At 37.0% G+C, this 17,552-nt stretch overlaps 1 protein-coding gene across 3 annotated transcripts in view; it reads left to right on the plus strand.

Moving 5' to 3' along the window:
• LOC5569446 (RNA pseudouridylate synthase domain-containing protein 2) overlaps positions 1-14,274 on the plus strand; it is a 705,082-nt gene extending 690,808 nt beyond the window's left edge. For all 3 annotated transcript variants that reach the window (XM_021846705.1, XM_021846703.1, XM_021846704.1), the window contains 2 exons: positions 543-698; positions 12,836-14,274. In XM_021846705.1, coding sequence (XP_021702397.1) covers positions 543-698; positions 12,836-12,910 — 231 coding nt within the window. In that variant the 3' untranslated portion in view covers positions 12,911-14,274. The remainder of the gene's footprint in view (positions 1-542; positions 699-12,835) is intronic.
• The last annotated feature ends 3,278 nt before the right edge of the window (positions 14,275-17,552 follow it).

The raw sequence follows: 17,552 nt of genomic DNA on the forward strand, positions 1-17,552 counted from the left end.
GGGAGCCAGTTTCCGCTACATTTTGTTTAAATGTTGGCTATTTGGAATGGTTTCAACAAGTTGCTTTGTTTGGATGAACTTTCTACATTGTGTCCTATTGCAGACCAAAGAACATTGTTGGGCATCATGGCATTGCATGCGATTTCAAAATGTATAACATATTGCATCGCTAAAGCACGCAACGTTGACAGTTTATGTTGATTGTCATAATTTTTAATGCCAGCAATGTGACTGAGTCGTCTTTTTTCGGTTCCCACATGTTCAAATTTTTCCTCGTTTTTTTATATTGCTGCTGCCGAGATCTAGATCCACTGTCCTGACAAAACGAGTACGATTACCTACTTTATTTATCACAGTCAAACTTTTTTTTTCGAAACATATACCCCGCCAGGCAGACGCAAACATTGTGATTTATTTATTTACCTTCATGGGGAAATGTTCCGCTAGGGGATTAGCATCCGTTTGTCGACCGTTTTCGTGAAAATGGAGTTTTAATATTTTATATCCTTTCGTTTTTTTTTTGTCGTTTCTAATTCATTCAGGTCACTGTGGCCACGCAAACTGGCCACGAATCGCCCGATTTGGCGTTCAACCCGGACAAGATGACCACGGACAAGCACTGCTATGAGTGCAAGGTGCGCTACCGGGACCCGAAGCCACAGGATTTGGTCATGTACTTGCACGCATGGAAGTACAAGGTGAGTTTTATGTGTCAAACTGCTTCATGCTTTTAAAAATGTATGCGATCTGAAGAATGATTGTTTTTTTCAGTCCCCTAAGAATTGTCAAAAAGTTTCTTTTGATTAAAAATTTCGAAATATTTGAAAAAAAAAATGGATGCAGACGCGATCTTACGAAGTTGCCTTCCTTTTGCGTTGTTAAGATGGGTCAAGAGTTAAGTTCGTTGTCTAAAAATAACAGATTCGATTTCAACTTCACATTATGGTATTGCAATTTTCCTTGCTTCAAGAATAAAATTAATTAAAGTTTCAAGAGTTTTGTCAATACCACATTTCGTTTGCAACGAAGTGTTAACGTCATGATTCAGGTATCAAAAAGGCCGACTACAGATGGATGTTCCCCGCCAATTACACCCCAAAAAGTCCAAAATCATCGGTAAACCCAAATTGCTGTTGAAGTGTTTCTATACTTTTCGGGGTTGATGCAATATTCAAATCGAGTTGCAATTCTGGGTGATCTATCTGTAAAAGCACTATACAGTCTGCGATTTTTTTCCAAATTTATGAAAACTTCACACATAAAATAAAGACTTTTGAACCTTCAAGAATAATGTATAATTAAATTTAACATTCTCATTAAGTCTTATCTGTCCAACAAAACCAACCCGAAAGCAAAATACCAACCTCATTATAATTTACCCGGAGAATGGACCTTTCGCGGAGAGCATTCGCAGTGTCACTTTGTTATTTGCGTGCTGTTCACACTGTGTTTTGATAGAAATTGTGTACAAGCGTCGACGGGATATAAGCTCGTTCATTCCTCGTTGACGACAAAGTGGGCAAGGTAGAAAAAAACACTGCCAGCCTTCAACACATGTTCCCACATCGAGAAACGAATCTAGCAAATGTATGCAGAGCTCTATTCACAAATTTGTACTACAAATTATCACTGCACTCACAGTGCATTCTGGCAACGATGGTGTAGCACCTAGTTATGGCAGTCATGAGGAATATAAATTCATCTCGTCGGACCGTCATCTCACCGTGTGCTTGAACCAGACAGCACTTGGACAAGATACATTTGTCGTACTTTTGACGACCGGCTCCTCCGCCCTTCCAGTCAGCGCGCGTCTCATAACGGTCCTTGTACATTAGATTCATGGTTCACCTTCTCTGCATACCCTGAGTGACTACTGGCTTCAGCGGAACATCTAGGTGTGTAATGTAGGCCGCTAGCGTCAATGCATTTCCCAGGTTGATACTGCAATTAATGCACATCTCTTCGGCAACTTGTTGGCACCAGCCGAACCGAGTAATGAAAACATCAATTTAAAAGGACACGATTTAAATCGTTCAACTCCCCATCCCTCTCAGGGGGTGACGGTTTCCTTGCACAATCATCGTCATCGGGAAGGACAATCCCTCGACTGTCACTCAGACGTAGAACAGATAACGAACCACGATGAAATACTTGACGTGAGTTATACGCCACTGTCCACCGGCTGTCGCATCATCCCTGATGGGGGACGACGACGACTTTCATCTCCAGTGCGGTAGAGTAGTTTCATTTTTTTGCTCTTATTTCGAGAAAATTAAATCGTTTTCACATTTCCGCATCAGTAGCGGCAAACACCCGTTGCCGGGTTCTGCAGCATGTTTTTGCTCATCAGTTCGGATGGTGTTCGTGATGAATGCAAAATGTGAGTGGGAAAAGAATTAATCCAAAGTTCCACGTACCTCTAGCTGTTGTGGACACTAGGTACCTTCATCATCGTGTGCGGTAAGAAGGTTTACATATCGTCATCATCGTTGGTGTCCTTCCTGGTCCCGAAAGGTGATGGAACGGTGGTTATCATATGGTAATCGTTGGAACATCCCAACTGCCACGTGTTCTATCATCGTTGGAGGGAAGGAAGGTTGGGAGGTCGGGATAGTGGTTCCATGTCCATGCAATTTGAAATTTTAATTATGATGTCACGTTAATCCACGCTCATTTGCAGAAATCTGTATTCGCCGGAAACGTGAACTTTTTTTCCACAGCTGCTTTCTCTGCTCATGGACCGAATGATATGAATGTTAGTGCCTCCAGTTTTTGCTAATACGTTTTCATAAGTGATTTTTTATCGTTTTTTTCCGATATTCGATGCTGGATGCTGTTTTCAGTAGTGATATGACGCATACATAATTAGAGACTAATACACCCATAGTTCATGGTAGTATGGGCAGTAAGGATTTCCATCATATGGAAGGGGGTCCCTAAAGAAATAATTAATGATTTATGGTATTTTTTTTAACAGAATCCTAAAAAAATCATTGGTTTCATAGAGATTTTTTGGCAGATATTATCTCTTGATGAGGTCTTCGAAAGCGCTATTAGACAACATTTTTGGCAAATCATTTGATGCATTCCTAGGTTACATGTCAAACCACAGATAATTATCTGTAGCCTTAGTAATCTTAGCCATCTGCATAGAAGAACGATTGGGGCCTTTCTTAGCCTATTTGTAACGTCCAGCACGAAATCCCTGGTACCCACTGTAGTTTCGCTCATACGCTCGACTAAATTACGGACTGGATGGTAATTTTCATCACGCCAAAAAAAAAAATCTGAACTGCTACGGCAAATGAAATGTAATATGTTGTTAACAAAATGTTAATAAAATCTTAGATTTGTTTTACCAAATTAGGATGATGGTGTTGCCTAATAACACAGAACACCTAGATATAAGAAATAATGAATGTAATGTTTGAAATGATACTAATAAAGAAATTAAAAAAAACCACGCCAAAAACTTTCATCAACGGATCAGCAATTTTTTGACAAAGCCAAGTGGTTCATTCAATGATCTGAACCTGCAAAACTTAAATTTTCAAGCTATCGTAATGCCACTGATATCGAGATTGAAGATATGGATTATTGAAGAATTTACAATACTGATGTTGAGAGATCTTGATAATCTTATCTTAGAGATATGCACCCAGTTTGGTCAAGCAATCATTCAATGATTGTTATTTTCCTAGAAATTGTTCAATCAGAGTGAACCAAATCACTGTACGGTGGTCTTAAGTTCAGTCATAGTGGACCAAGTGCATCATTATATTAGAGGTTTATTATCTCTTCACATTATATTGTTTGCCAATAATACCAAGATGTGTAGAAATATTGAACCACAAATTTAAGGAGTTAAAAAATACAGAGCGTTAGATTTCAAGCCCATTTTTCTCAAATTATGAAAAATGTCATTTGGTCCACTCTGACTTAACGCCGACCGTATAAAAAGCAAAAAAGTTTAAACAGTTTCGATCAATTCTGCTCTGCTTACACACTTGAATTATTTTACGGATTCCTGTGAAATTTCAACTGCTGAACAGTTCGGTAAAATAAATTAACGGAGTACGGTAAATTTTTACAGTATTCGGTGAAAAATCATCGGAATCCGTTAAATTCCGACGAAGTTACGGTGATTTATTTCACCGAAATGTTTAGCTGTTGAAATTACGGTGAAATTCACCGTAAGAACTTGGTGTGCAATATTCAATATTTTAAAGCAAAAATATGGGAAATGTCAATCAAATATCTAAACTTTCTATCAAACGTCTGAAATATCATATCGCAGGAACATGATCTCATTCGGTTTAGAATTTCAAGGCATCCGGGAATTGGCAAACCGATACTGAATGGACACCCTAACCTCTTTTTATTTTATACCAGCAATGTTATTTAACTCAATTCGTTGACTTGGCAATGTGTTGAATTAACGGTTACAGATGAAACCAGCCTAATCTTCAGAAGAAATCCCTCCAGATTTACACCAAGTAAAACATGGGTATGTCTGCAGATAAACACCGAAGTCTTCTTCAAAGGATTCCTCCAAGCATCTGCCGGTAATTCCTTAGGACTCCTTCAAGAATCCGTCTCGAATTCTACAGGTTTTTATCTCAAGATTCTGGTAGAGATTTCACCAGGAATTATTTCAGAAATTTCTTCAGAAACTCGTTATACTTTTTGTTTTAGCTCAAGTTATAGATGTTTCCAGTTATAAAAGCATAGATTCTTCCATAAAACTCTTCAAGTATTCAGATATCTCTAAAACTCTTCAAGTATTCATAGATATCTTTGAGAAAGTTATGCTTCCTGGGACTCGAGGCTTGGCTTCCTAGATTCTTGGGAAATTAACACTGACAAACATTTCAGTAATTTTGATACATATCCAAGATCACCAACATTCATACAAAAATTAATACAATAATTATTCAATGATAAGTTATAGAAACTTTTCCAAAACATTAACAAGAATTTCTTCAAAGAGTGGCACGTGGTCATTTATAAGGAGAGGTACGCTATGTCTTAAGCAGCAGATAAAAAACGTAAGCATATAGGATTTTTTCTCGCCAGGCATCAGAATTTAGACTATACAGTGGGACTCCGTTTTTGGCATGCTCCATCCTTGGTACCCCCCGATTTTGGCAACGGATCCTTTTTCCGATTTTGGCAACACTTTTGAATACGATGAAAATATCTGAACATTTCGTTTTCGTAGTTTGAATAGCAGTTTAACTTCACATCGGCCGTGTCCCAAAGCCCCATCTAAGTTAATATTCTCCCAAATATGAGGGCTCCTATGCGTCACACTATATCTAAACCAGCAGATTATAAAGATCGAATGTACCTTGGATTTTTTCGCGCTAGATATTACTATTTGGTCTATAATTTCATAATCGGAATGTTACAAAATATTCCAACGGTGAAATTTTTCTCATACATTTTATATGAAATGTGCAGGAAAACTTGATTTTCTTTGATTTTCATAGTATGTAGTGGGAGATCCCTAAGTACCGGACAGCACCCAATACCGGACAAAGTCGAAAAACTGAGAAATCATGATCCAATCAAGATGGTGTATTAGAAGAAAAGAAAGCTCTTACAGAGAGTAATGTTTGCACAGAATAACGCTTCCTTGAAATGTGCATGCCTTTTTAAAAAAGTTGGGATGTTTGAAAATTGTTAAAAATATTACGTATCGTCCTAAATTTGAACTTAATTAGTAGTTATTTTGAATATGGCTGAATAATTTGGATCACGCAAGCATGATGGAATATAATCATAATTTGAACGTATGAATGTATTTTGTACCATACTTGAACTAAATATAGTTAAACTACAATTTTGGTCCAGCACCTCCTATTCCCCAGTTTCGGACAGCTTGATTGTTTACAAAATATCTTTTTAATTTTTGCACCAGTGTTTAAAAATACATTCATATTTCATGGATTTAATCGATAACGGTATCGAAGATGCAATAAAAATCAGAAGAATGAAAATTCAGATCAACACGTTAAATGTGATGTTTTTTTTTATCATATATGAAAGAGGTTTTTTGATGAACAACTTGCAGACTAAGTAAAACTTAAATTACTCTTGTGAATGTTGCAAATGCATTGAATTGGCAATGGAAATTTTTAAATGGAGTAAAAACGTTCAATGATATACAAATTTACAGACTTCGAGGCATTTCCAGATCGTGTCCGGTATTGGGGCCACCTCTTATTTGGTACTAAATACATCATTAAAATGCAATGTCAAAATTCATATTTATGTTTTCGAATTTATTTTTGTACGCTATAAAAATGGTGATATTTGTCATAAATGGGCACCAAGACTGCATAAAATCAATAGTTTTTGAATAATGAATTTAGCGGCTTAAGTGTCCGGTACTAGGGGATCTCCCCCTATATGAAAAAATAGCTAAAAAAAGTGGAAAAAAGCCAAATTTCACCGATGGAATATATTAAAACCTTCCGATTATGAAAATATAACCCAATTACTGAACTCTAGCGGAAAGAAATCCGAGGTACAGGGTGTCTGTAAATTATCTATATCTATCTATATATCTATATGTTAACACAAAAAAGAATTCGGAATAAATTAAAAATAATTGCTTCTTGTTGAGATAGGTAAATTTAAATATTTCGGAGACGTTTTTCCTGAAGGCCGCTAGTCATATTTGCGATATTTTTTCCCTAAAATTAAAAATAGAATAATCCAAATGTCCTATTATTTTTTGAAGTAACCTACAGATCATTGGCTTCAAGTTAGGCTGGAAAAATAAAAGTATATGTTTCAAATCCAGTGAATTCTATGGAAATTTCTCTCCCGCCATAAAGCTCGAAAATATCTTTTTCTTAGACCACTCAAAACAATTGGCTTGGTTTCACAAATATTTGAAATCGGAAATGTGTCAAACCTACTGCTTAAAAACATAATAGGTCAATGTATCAAACCATGCAATAATACTGAATTTATTCCGCTTGATTGCATAGAGTCATGCCCTCAAAGTTTGTTCGGATAATTTGCGGACACCCTGTACATTCGACCTGCATAATCTGCTGATTTGGACATTGCGTGTGCGTACTCTTCTACTGTTCTTTTGATCATGTTGCCAAAACTGGAGTCCCACTGTATTTCCATATTCGAACGGTTTTAAAATAGTATATCGTTGAAATGTTCTTCCATACATTTTCTGTTGGCAGCAATGCAGCATAATAATGGATTTTGATGGTTTATAGTATGGAAAATAGTTACAAAATCATAAAAATCAGCCTTCTTCGGGAAATTTCATCAGAAGTTGACCCAAAGATTTTTACATGAGTTTTCTCAAGGATCCATCGAAAACATTCTCAGGAAATCATTTTAACACTTCAGTCGTCGCGCTCTTGTAATTTGTACAATAGTGGTGAAAAAATCTCGCTTATTGTACACAGCATCACCTTTAAACAATCTTTATGTGTTATGCAGAGGCACCGCCACGTTCGAAACCATGGGTAGGAGAAACGTTGGCAAAAATTGTGTGCATAGTGATTCTAAGAAAAATTTTACCGCCGTGGAAACCTGGGCTTGTAATTGAAAGTTACTATATTTCAAACACAAAAGGGTGTAACTGACAATTTGGTCAGTTTTGAGATGAGTTGAGTTGAGGAAATTCTACTGTTTCCAAGCGTTCTAACGATATTTTCAGGTGAGAAAAATAAAATTCTTAAAATACCGTTTTTTTTTTGACTTACATACAATTTGTACATAATGAATAATTGCTAAACAAACTTCAAAGTAGATTCTCTCAAAATTAGGTTTTTGTCACTGACACCCTCTTTCTGTCGTTGCCACAGGACTAAGAATGCTCTTCGTCTTTACAGGGCTGGTAGCGGCTGAGAGCCTTGAGAATAGAAAATTAAAGACCTATTGCCTGAAAAAAATTAGACTTCAAGGGAACGAACAAGAAGCCGAAAAGAGACCAAACATGAATAAATAAAATAAACGAAACCAAGAAAACAAGAATACAGAGTATAAAAGTTTGATTCTTCATAGCATCAAAACAGACATTTCTCTATGATCTAAAACTTTTTTTGAGAATTCCTCGTGACATTACGTAAAGCATTACAGCATGTGTTTTTTCATTACTTATTCTAGCAATTTCATCAGATTTTTTTCAGATTTTCCCGAAATGTTCAGATATCACTCCGAGAATTTCTAAAAGTGTTTTATGATAATTTCCCAAAAAAATTCTCCACGAATTTTGATTAGGACACCTTAACATTTCATCCTAAATTTTCCCAAGGAGAAACACAAATTAAAAAGTTTTTTTTCAGAAATCATCTGAATTCCTCCAAAAAAATATTGAGATTTGTTTCAAGATAGTCTTGATTCCTCCAAGAATTATCCAGTAATTTATCCATCGATTCTGGCATATCCTCCAAGATTTCTGATCAAATCGTGTTCTTAAATTCAATCTTTAACTTCTTCAAAAAAATTCAAGGAGTTCCTTATAAAATTGTCTTTCTTCAACTAGGGATTTCTCTAGATACCTTTAGCGATTGCTCAAAGGAAAGAATTCTTTCAAGATTTTTACTGAAATTCCTCCAGTAATTCTTTGAGAGTTTTTCAATAAAGGCTCCATGGAAACTCTATGGATTCTTTCAGGAATGTCAGTAAGAATATTTTCCTGGAAAATAAACCCGTGAGGCATTTTTCAAGAAAAATTCGTAAGGTATTGCTTTAAAAAATCCTGAAGTAACCTCTCATAACACTTCTGTAAGTTTTAAAGTCACCCTTAATGGACAAGCATCTCGCAAATAATTCCTGGCCTCTCGAGAAAGTTTTAAAAGAAAAAAAAATCGAATCGGGATAGTATTCGCAGGGTTTTCTAAACAAATTTCTTTAATATTATTGGACAGAATCCCTATAGAAATTTGTGTGGGAATGATCAGAGGAATTATTAGAAAAAAAAAATGCTGTAGGATTAATTGGTGTGAAAACTTAAATACACTTTTGAAGATTGCTCAACTATTTTCTGAGGATTTTTTAGAAAAACTGCAGGAGTAATACTTGAAAGAAATGCTGAAGAAATTCCGTGGAAAAAGTAGATTTTTTCGAAAGAACCCTCAAGGAATTTTGGAAATCTTATAAGTTCGTTATTGTGGAGTGCTCGTTTTGGTAAGAAAAAAATAAGGTAAAAATGTTAGTACGTGGACGCTAGGTATTAGGCGTAGATGATCCCGTGCGCAAAATCGAGCTCGCTGCTCTAGTGCACGCAGCATGAGTACGAAAAGCCACCAGTAACAAATTGTCCTGCGCGTGTTGATAATCAGCATAGAAGTTTGTTTTCTTTTAGGGATGATTCAAATCTTACGTAACGCAAAATTTGCCAATTCTTAGACCCCCTCCCTCCCCCAAGTAACAGCTTTTGTATGAAATATTTAAAAATTTTGTATGGACCGTAACACTACGGAAGATCCCCTCCCTTCCCCTTTTGCGTTACGTAACATTTGAACGATCCCTTTGTAGTTGTGAGTTTTATGTCAGCGTGCATTGCTATTAAGATATCCACAGTTTAAAATATTATTTCACTTAAAATTCTATGCTGATTATCAATTTGATACTAGTGGCTTTTCGTACTAATGTTACGTACACTAGAGCACCGAGCTCGATTTGGCGCATGTGGTTCATCTAGACCTAATACCTTTAGGGTCGTTGGGGGACCACTTAGCGTTCACGTACGGACTTCAAAAAAACTAAAACGAGCACTTTACAATGACGAACTTATAACATTCCGCATTTTCGAAAAATAAGGGACGGCCTAGTAAACAGGCGATGGAATTCTTGCAGGGTATCTTGAAAAATCCTCAAGCTATTTTTTCAAAATCTCTGGAAAAAACCTTTGTGGATTTCCGCGGAAGAAATAATATAGAAATCTTTGAAAGGTCTCCTAGAGTAGCAACTGGAGAATTCGGTTGAAGGATTTGTGATAACATATCTGGGGGAAATTCAAGGATAGTTTTGAAAAAAGTTAGAGTAATACCTGAGGAAATTACTAGAGGTAGTAGCTCCGAAGTTCTCAAGGATTTCCTTGAGCAAAATCTGGAGAAGAATTCTACCAAGCCTCCTTTAAAAAAAACCTCTGGGAGAATTGGTAGAGAAATCTCTAGAAGAATTTATGGAGAGATGGCTGTAGGAGACCCTGAAAGTATTCTAAATAAAAAGACTATGATAATTCCCGAAGCTTGTTCTCGGGGAATCTATGACGAAATTCTTGAAAAGCCTGTTGAAACTGTTGGACTATCAAAGGTTTCATCGGAGCCTGCACAATTTTGCAATAGAGACTTCAGAGACCATTGTGGTTAAAATATATACTCTAACTTTCCATTACAAAAATAAGCTTTTTAAAGATTTGCATTAAAATAGAGACCAAGTCTCTAAAATGATCGTATTACTATTCTTGTCTTAATGAACATTCATTGGATCACTTTTGTTATCAGTCATATTAAAAAATATGAGTATCCTTTATATTTATATTCTTTTTAAATCGATTTCATTGAACAAAGTTGACAAAACTAAAAATTCCTGCTTTTACAAGCAATTCTGAATCAGCCAAGAGCTTCCAGAGAGTTTGCTATGGAAATTATTTGGAAAATCGTCAAGAGATTCAGCAATTCTTTGAAAGATTATATCAAGAGTGATCGTGCATTCAGAAATGGCTAGAAACATCACACTACTCGCATTCTTCCAAAGATTATTCAATGTTCAGAGAATTTGTTGCCCGTAGATATTTATAAGAAATCATTAGTTGGTTCATATAGAAATGTCATAGAGGATTGCTCCATTTGTTTTTCTAACGGTTAAAGAAGTGTCTTGTAGAAGTTATTGCAGTTAGTTCCCCAGAACTTTCACTATAGATATTCTCAATCGTTCTTCTTACGAGCCAGAACTTTTGGGGGTCATATGAAAACCAGGCCCAGATAGCCGTAGCGGTAAACGCGCAGGGTCGTGGGTTAGAATCCCACTGGTCGAGGATCTTTTCGGGTTGGAAATTTTCTCGACTTCCCAGGGCGTAGAGTATCTTCGTACCTGCCACACGATATACGCATGCAAAAATGGTCATTGGCATAGTAAGCTCTCAGTTAAACACTGTGGAAGTGCTCATAAGAACACTAAGCTGAGAAGCAGGCTCTGTCCCAGTGGGGACGTAACGCCAGAAAGAAGAAGATGAAAACCATGTCACGCTTTACTAGGCATACCATAAAAAATCTTGTAATGTCTTCTACCTCCAAATAAGTACGGCGTTTATCGCGTTTGTATGTACATTGAACAGATGATAGAAGTATGTAATTCAATTTATTTTTCAAGCTATTTGCTGATCTTGTTTTTTTTTTGTTGAATTGTGGGTAGGGCAATCATTTGACTGTCCTACCCAGCAGCATTGTGCAAAACTGAATTTCTCATAACTCACTCCCGATATTTTTATGCGTGAGTTGTTCACCATACTCAGCAGTCAAAAAATCATGGATGAGTTGACTCATCTATTTGATTCATTGCCTCATATTTCCACTGTTTTCTCGCACAAAGTCATGATTTCTTGTTAGTATGGTAGAATTATAAATATCCTATCTAAAGTAAACAACAACATTCAGTTATATATATTATATTTTGAGGGGTTTTATGACTGAATCATTCTTGACGGTTTGAGTGATTTTGCATGCAAATATCAAGCGTGAGATTGCCGAAACAAATCTCTAATGAGTTTGCTCTCGCGGGAGAGCTTATTGATTGGGATTTGAGTGTGAGTCTATTAACACTGCTACCCAGGTGTTTTTGTGTGTGGTACATGTCCTACCTGTCCTACCCACTTCCCGCGTTATGGAGGAATCCTTGCAAAAACTACTGCAGACCTTTGTGAAATATTTATTTTGTTTTTTGGAAAAAGAATACTGAAACTCCTAGACTGATTTCAGGAATAAGTCTTTAGTCAACTTTCATCAAGAGTACTGGATCCTAGATGGAATACATTGTCATGTCTACCTATCTCAAGCGATATTCCTTATGACCCTGGTACCTTTTACTTGTTCGTACCTACGGAATTTCTGAGCTATAAATACTGGCTGCCATAAGCGCAGAAGAGAGACTTCCCGAACTGTGGACAGATTAACATATTATTTTATTATTTATTTACTGGATATAAAATACATGACAGATTTTTCTTTGAAAATTCTTAGAGAAATTCTAGTGAAAACATCTGGATGAATTGCTGACGACTTTTTGTAGAAATGCGAATTGTCGCCTAAAAAATAACAGCAAAAAATGCTGAAGCATTTCTGGGGGCAAATCTCATATCTGTTAGATTTGTGGCTACATGAAGGATCCGTCTCAGTTTCTGTTATAAAGCGTAGCTTTAATTTGAAAAGTAAGCACTGAAGTAGGTTTGCCTTATTACCAAAATAATTTTGTAAGTGAATAAAATTAAACCGTCATCCTGAGTCAATCCATCTTAGAAATGTGGTCAGAGATAACTCTGATCTAGTTATCTCTCTAAGGGGTTGTTCATGAAGTACCAACCTAAGGGATAATGGGGGAGGGAGTTTCAAGGTTTCTAACGCGTCATACAATTTAATTTTCATTTTCATACAAAAAATCTTACCATGGGGGTAGGAGGGTTGAAAAGTCCCAAAAATTGTATTATAAAATTAATGAACAGCTCTTAAGGTTGAATAATTTGAGCCATAGAGTTGAAAAAACATCGAACAACCATGCGTTCTCCTTCATCTTCTAAGATGAACATGGAATATTAATTTCTCACATTTTCTTTCCTTATATTTTTCCTTTCCAGGGACCCGGCTGGGAATACGAAACCGAGCTACCCGAGTGGGCCCGTGTCGACTGGCACGACGCCGATTTCGAATGAATGGCGTTAGCCAACGGAGCCTTGCTACTATCGCTGGACGACTACGGAGACATCCACTGAATTCACATACAAAAAAAAAAAACCTTCGTAGAAGTATGACCAAACCACGCAAACCAACCACACCGGTAGCGAAGGCGTCCGTGTCGTATGTGTAAAAAGTACATAGACGAAAATCGGAGTAAATTAAATGGATTAAATCTAAGACAGAGAAAACACTTAAGGAGTAAGCAAGCAACTGTGACCAAAACCCGAGTGTGATTTGGACCTGTGTTCCCAGGCAAGTGATCACAACTTAGTAGAAATGAACACCACAATGAAGAAAAAAGACAGTGGCAACCGGAAAATCCTAAACATTAACAAGGGGGTGGGAGATCAAACTGTGGTGAGTGACCCCACAAGCCACGGGGCTCTGGTAGTCGCAGTCACCACGATGAGAACGGATTTATCAAAGCGGATTCAAAAAAGGAAGGAGGCGATGTTCTTAGGACATCGAGAAGAAAGCATAACATTAAGTTTTAGTGTATTTAGAGGCAGGCAGATAGAAGACGTTTATAATGACATAAGGACATACACGAAGAGCGAGAACTGGAAGCAACAAGCGAGACGCATGCTGGGAAATCATCTTTCTATGTTGTAGGGAGAGGGAGAGAGTAGTATAGCATAGTAGGGAATGCTACGCATAGGAAGCGGAAAGATGTTTTCTCTGTGCAGACTTCGCTTAACCGATGTTTTCCTGTTATTTTGTTTAATTCTAGAGCTAAGAGAGGTCTGATACCGACGCACATCCCCAGCGCTCTAAAGACTCCCTGCGTATAACATAAGCTGTAATAGGCGCGACCGAGGAATGAGGAAAATCAGCAGAAATTAGGCTAATTTTTTGTTCATTGCTTTGGGGGCGTAAAAGGAATTTTTTTTAATACTTCAGTCGTCGCGCTGTTGTATTTTGTACAACACTGTTGAGAAAATTTCGCTTTTCGTTCACAACAGCAGTGTGGTGGTTCTGATGGTGGCGAACCGCGCGACGACTGAAAGGTTAAATATCATTCTGGATTAACTAATAGAACTTCGGGTGTTTTTTTTTTTGTTAGGTAATCCAAGTAAGCCATCATTAGCATAAAGGCCATCTCATCAGATTGCGTTATCTATGCCTGCTTAGATTTCGACCACGTGGAAATCAACGTAGTCGCAAATCAAAGCTCTCCATCGCTTAGTCGAGTAGTCTTCCCACCAACAAATTTAATCCAAAAACTTTTCCAATGTACGTGAGAGTGTTAGTTCTCTCGGGTACAAAGACAATTTTCCGCGATGCAATACGATGGCGACGTATCCATAAGGTGGAGACAATTATTAGGTTGGTAATGCATGTTAACCAGCAAATCATCAAACAGGCTGTTGCTTGATTTCATTTCGCCTACAGGCATCTAGCACCAGGCGCAGACAAAATCCGAAAAGTTGCGGTCGGGTTCGGTGACAGAAACATTATTGTTATTCGAATGTTTGGCTGGCGGTGACATGGCACCGCAAAGTTTATGGCGCGTAATTTTAATTAAAACCAAATTGAATGTTAATATCTATGACCGGGCAGCGGAGGAAACGATGTTACGCACTCTAATGGGAACTGTTGGGACGCCGATGGCAGTTGGACAACGATGATTATTGCATCGGTGGTGATAGGAATGACAGTTGGCAGGCAAGCACAAATTTATGACAGTGAGAGCATTTGATTTTGAATTAATTGAGTGCAAAGTGTTTTGCAGTTTGTTGCATTTTTTGCACGTTTTGTTGATGGCTAGGTTTTTTCTCTAGTATATTGAGACATTCTACATCACATGGACAATGTTGGAATTCTCACTGAAATTTGTTGATGGATTTCTTCTGGGATTTCGTCATGGGCTTTTCCCAGTGTTTCAAAGATCCTTCCAAGGATGTATCTTAGATTTTTGATGAATACCTCCATTATTTTCCACAAAAAATCCTTCAGCGATTGTTTAAGGAATACCTATAAAAATTTCCAAGAGTTTCTCCAGAGATTGGTCCTAAAACATATCTAAGGATTCTCTAAAGAGTATTGCTACGAATTGCTCCTGAATTTACAGGTATTTCTCTATAAATACTTCTAATCCAAGTAACTTTCAATTTCTCAATAAATACTTGTAATCCAAGTAACCATCAAACTGAAGCTGTATATAAATAGTTTGTACACTACCTGCCACAGAATATTGCAGGACCCAAAAAATTGAATAAAAAACGGTTGGCTATTTGCTGTTGTAGTGTTTTTTCAGCTTTTCATGTGTTTTTGTAATATTCGTAGTCGAAGTGACTTCGAGGTCGACGCCCAGAAGGAAAAATTGTTTCCAAGAGTCTGGTGGCGCTATGTAGACGACATTTTTGCTCCTGTGAAAGAGCGATATTTAGAACAGCCACTGACCATGTTAAATTCCAAACACAACACAATAAATTTCACAGTAGAAAAAGAAGTCGAGGGAAATCTACCTCTTCTTGATCTGATGATCAGCAGAAAAGAAGATTGCACATTGAAATTTGGCATTTATCGCAAACCCACTTCCACTGATCGCTATATTACCTCCGACTCCAACCACTTCGGTGCGCAAAAGCAAGCCGCATTTCACTCCATGGCACATCGTATGTACAACATACCCATGGAACAAGAGGAATTTAACAAAGAAGAACACCAAATCCACGTGGCTGCCGAAATAAACGGATATGACCGATCATTTGTAAACAAAATTCTACAGAAACACAAACGCAAAAGACACAGACGAAACATAGCAACACTACGATCGGATGATGAAAATGTAAGGAGGATCAGTTTGCCATTCTTCCCGAAAATAACAAACCCTATCAGAAACACTCTCCATCGACAAGGCCTACAAGTGGTACACAAGAGCGACAAGACCCTACGTGACCTACTGTGCAACCTTAAAGACAAGGTTCCACCGGACGAGCAATCTGGAATTTACCGGATCCCTTGTATGGATTGCCCAGCTGTCTACATAGGCCAAACCCGCCGAAAAGTTAAAATTAGATTAAAGGAACACAAAAATGCAGTATCGGCGAATAAAATTAGTGAATCGAGTGTAGCAGCCCATGCGATAACTTCCAATCATGCAATAGATTGGGAAAGTGCGAAGCTTATAAAAAGCGTAAGAAAAACTTCGCACTTGAACGCATGGGAGTCTATGTTCATCAGCAACGACGAAGGACCCCTGATGAATGAAGACGATCCTCCCATATCGTCGTGTCTGTTCAATTTGATAGATACGACGATCCAGTAACATTTCTCTTCGGACGCGTACGAACAACGTACGAGAAGCAGTCAGTCGGACATTGTCCCGTAGATGGGCTACATCGTGCCCGAAACCGGTCGACAGAAAGGTAATTTTTTAAACTTTCTTGACGTTTGTAAGAACTATAAGTGTTATGTCTTGTCTCGCGTCGCGTATCGTGAATGACAATACGCGGTGACCTTATGTTTGGCGGGTAGTGCATTTATATGGATATACATTAGTTTCTACATACAGTTAAGTTAAAATTTAAATTGGTGCTGCTATTTTTGAATTATACGTATAATCGTAGTTCAACAATCGTAGCACAAATTTTAACTTTTATTTTACTCAAATAGTAGAGATAAAGTAATGAATGTCCGTTGAGTAAATAACATGCGTACTACTTCATATCAAAAATTATTTGATAAAGAATCATTCAGAAAATACAACAGAAATTCCACTCGGGCATTAGAATTAATAAAGGAAATCGTTCAATATTCCTCTAGAAATTTCCCTAAGCAATTGTTCGAATATTAATCCAGGAATTTATCCTCAAACCACATTTACAGATGTATCTTCACTCACTTCAAGGATTCTTCATTTGTCGTGAATAACTTCAAAAATTCCTTCAGGAATTACATCATATGATACACTAGAGATTATTCTAGAAATTTCACTAAGAGAAACCTCGAAGAAAATGCTAAAATACTCATTCCCTAAATTTCGAGTAGAAAAGCAACCCAAAAACTGTGTAATAGAGGATATAATTGACATAATACAAGTGAATTATTCAAAAACCCTACAATTGTTCTTTCCACAGTCGTGACGATTCGCTTTTCGCCTGTTCTTTCGCGTATTTTTAAAGAACTTTCAGCTAGTACCCTTGATTTGATATGCAAATATTATAGTTTTTTCCCAAAATATCAATGATTAGTCTGGAATTGTTGGCATTTTATTTGAATCAAGCGTTTTCAGCAGAACCTCTAACTTAATCCAGGGATTGGAAATGGAGATAATTGAAAATATCTTTCACTTTTCTCGTCTAACCAATCATGATCGGTAGCACATTGTGGAAATTTTAGGTAAAACCTCTTTTTCTATCAAAGTTACGGAAGTTTTTGTTTTGTCGGAATGTACATATGTAGGAAATTTTTCAGAATTTTGAATTCACTTCGAAATTCAGTTGTTTTGTATTAAGCATTTTTCCCAACTTCGAAAAGATTATGAGATTTCATCGAAGCTTTTCAAGAAATTCTGAAGTTCTTATGCGTTAAATTGTGACAAAAATATCTTTTAAAACTCTGCACAGGGGATAAAAATGATAAAAAAATGTAGTTAATACAATAATTGAACGT

Source organism: Aedes aegypti, chromosome 2 (genome assembly GCF_002204515.2).
Source record: "Aedes aegypti strain LVP_AGWG chromosome 2, AaegL5.0 Primary Assembly, whole genome shotgun sequence".
NCBI classification, from domain to species: Eukaryota; Metazoa; Arthropoda; class Insecta; order Diptera; family Culicidae; genus Aedes; species Aedes aegypti.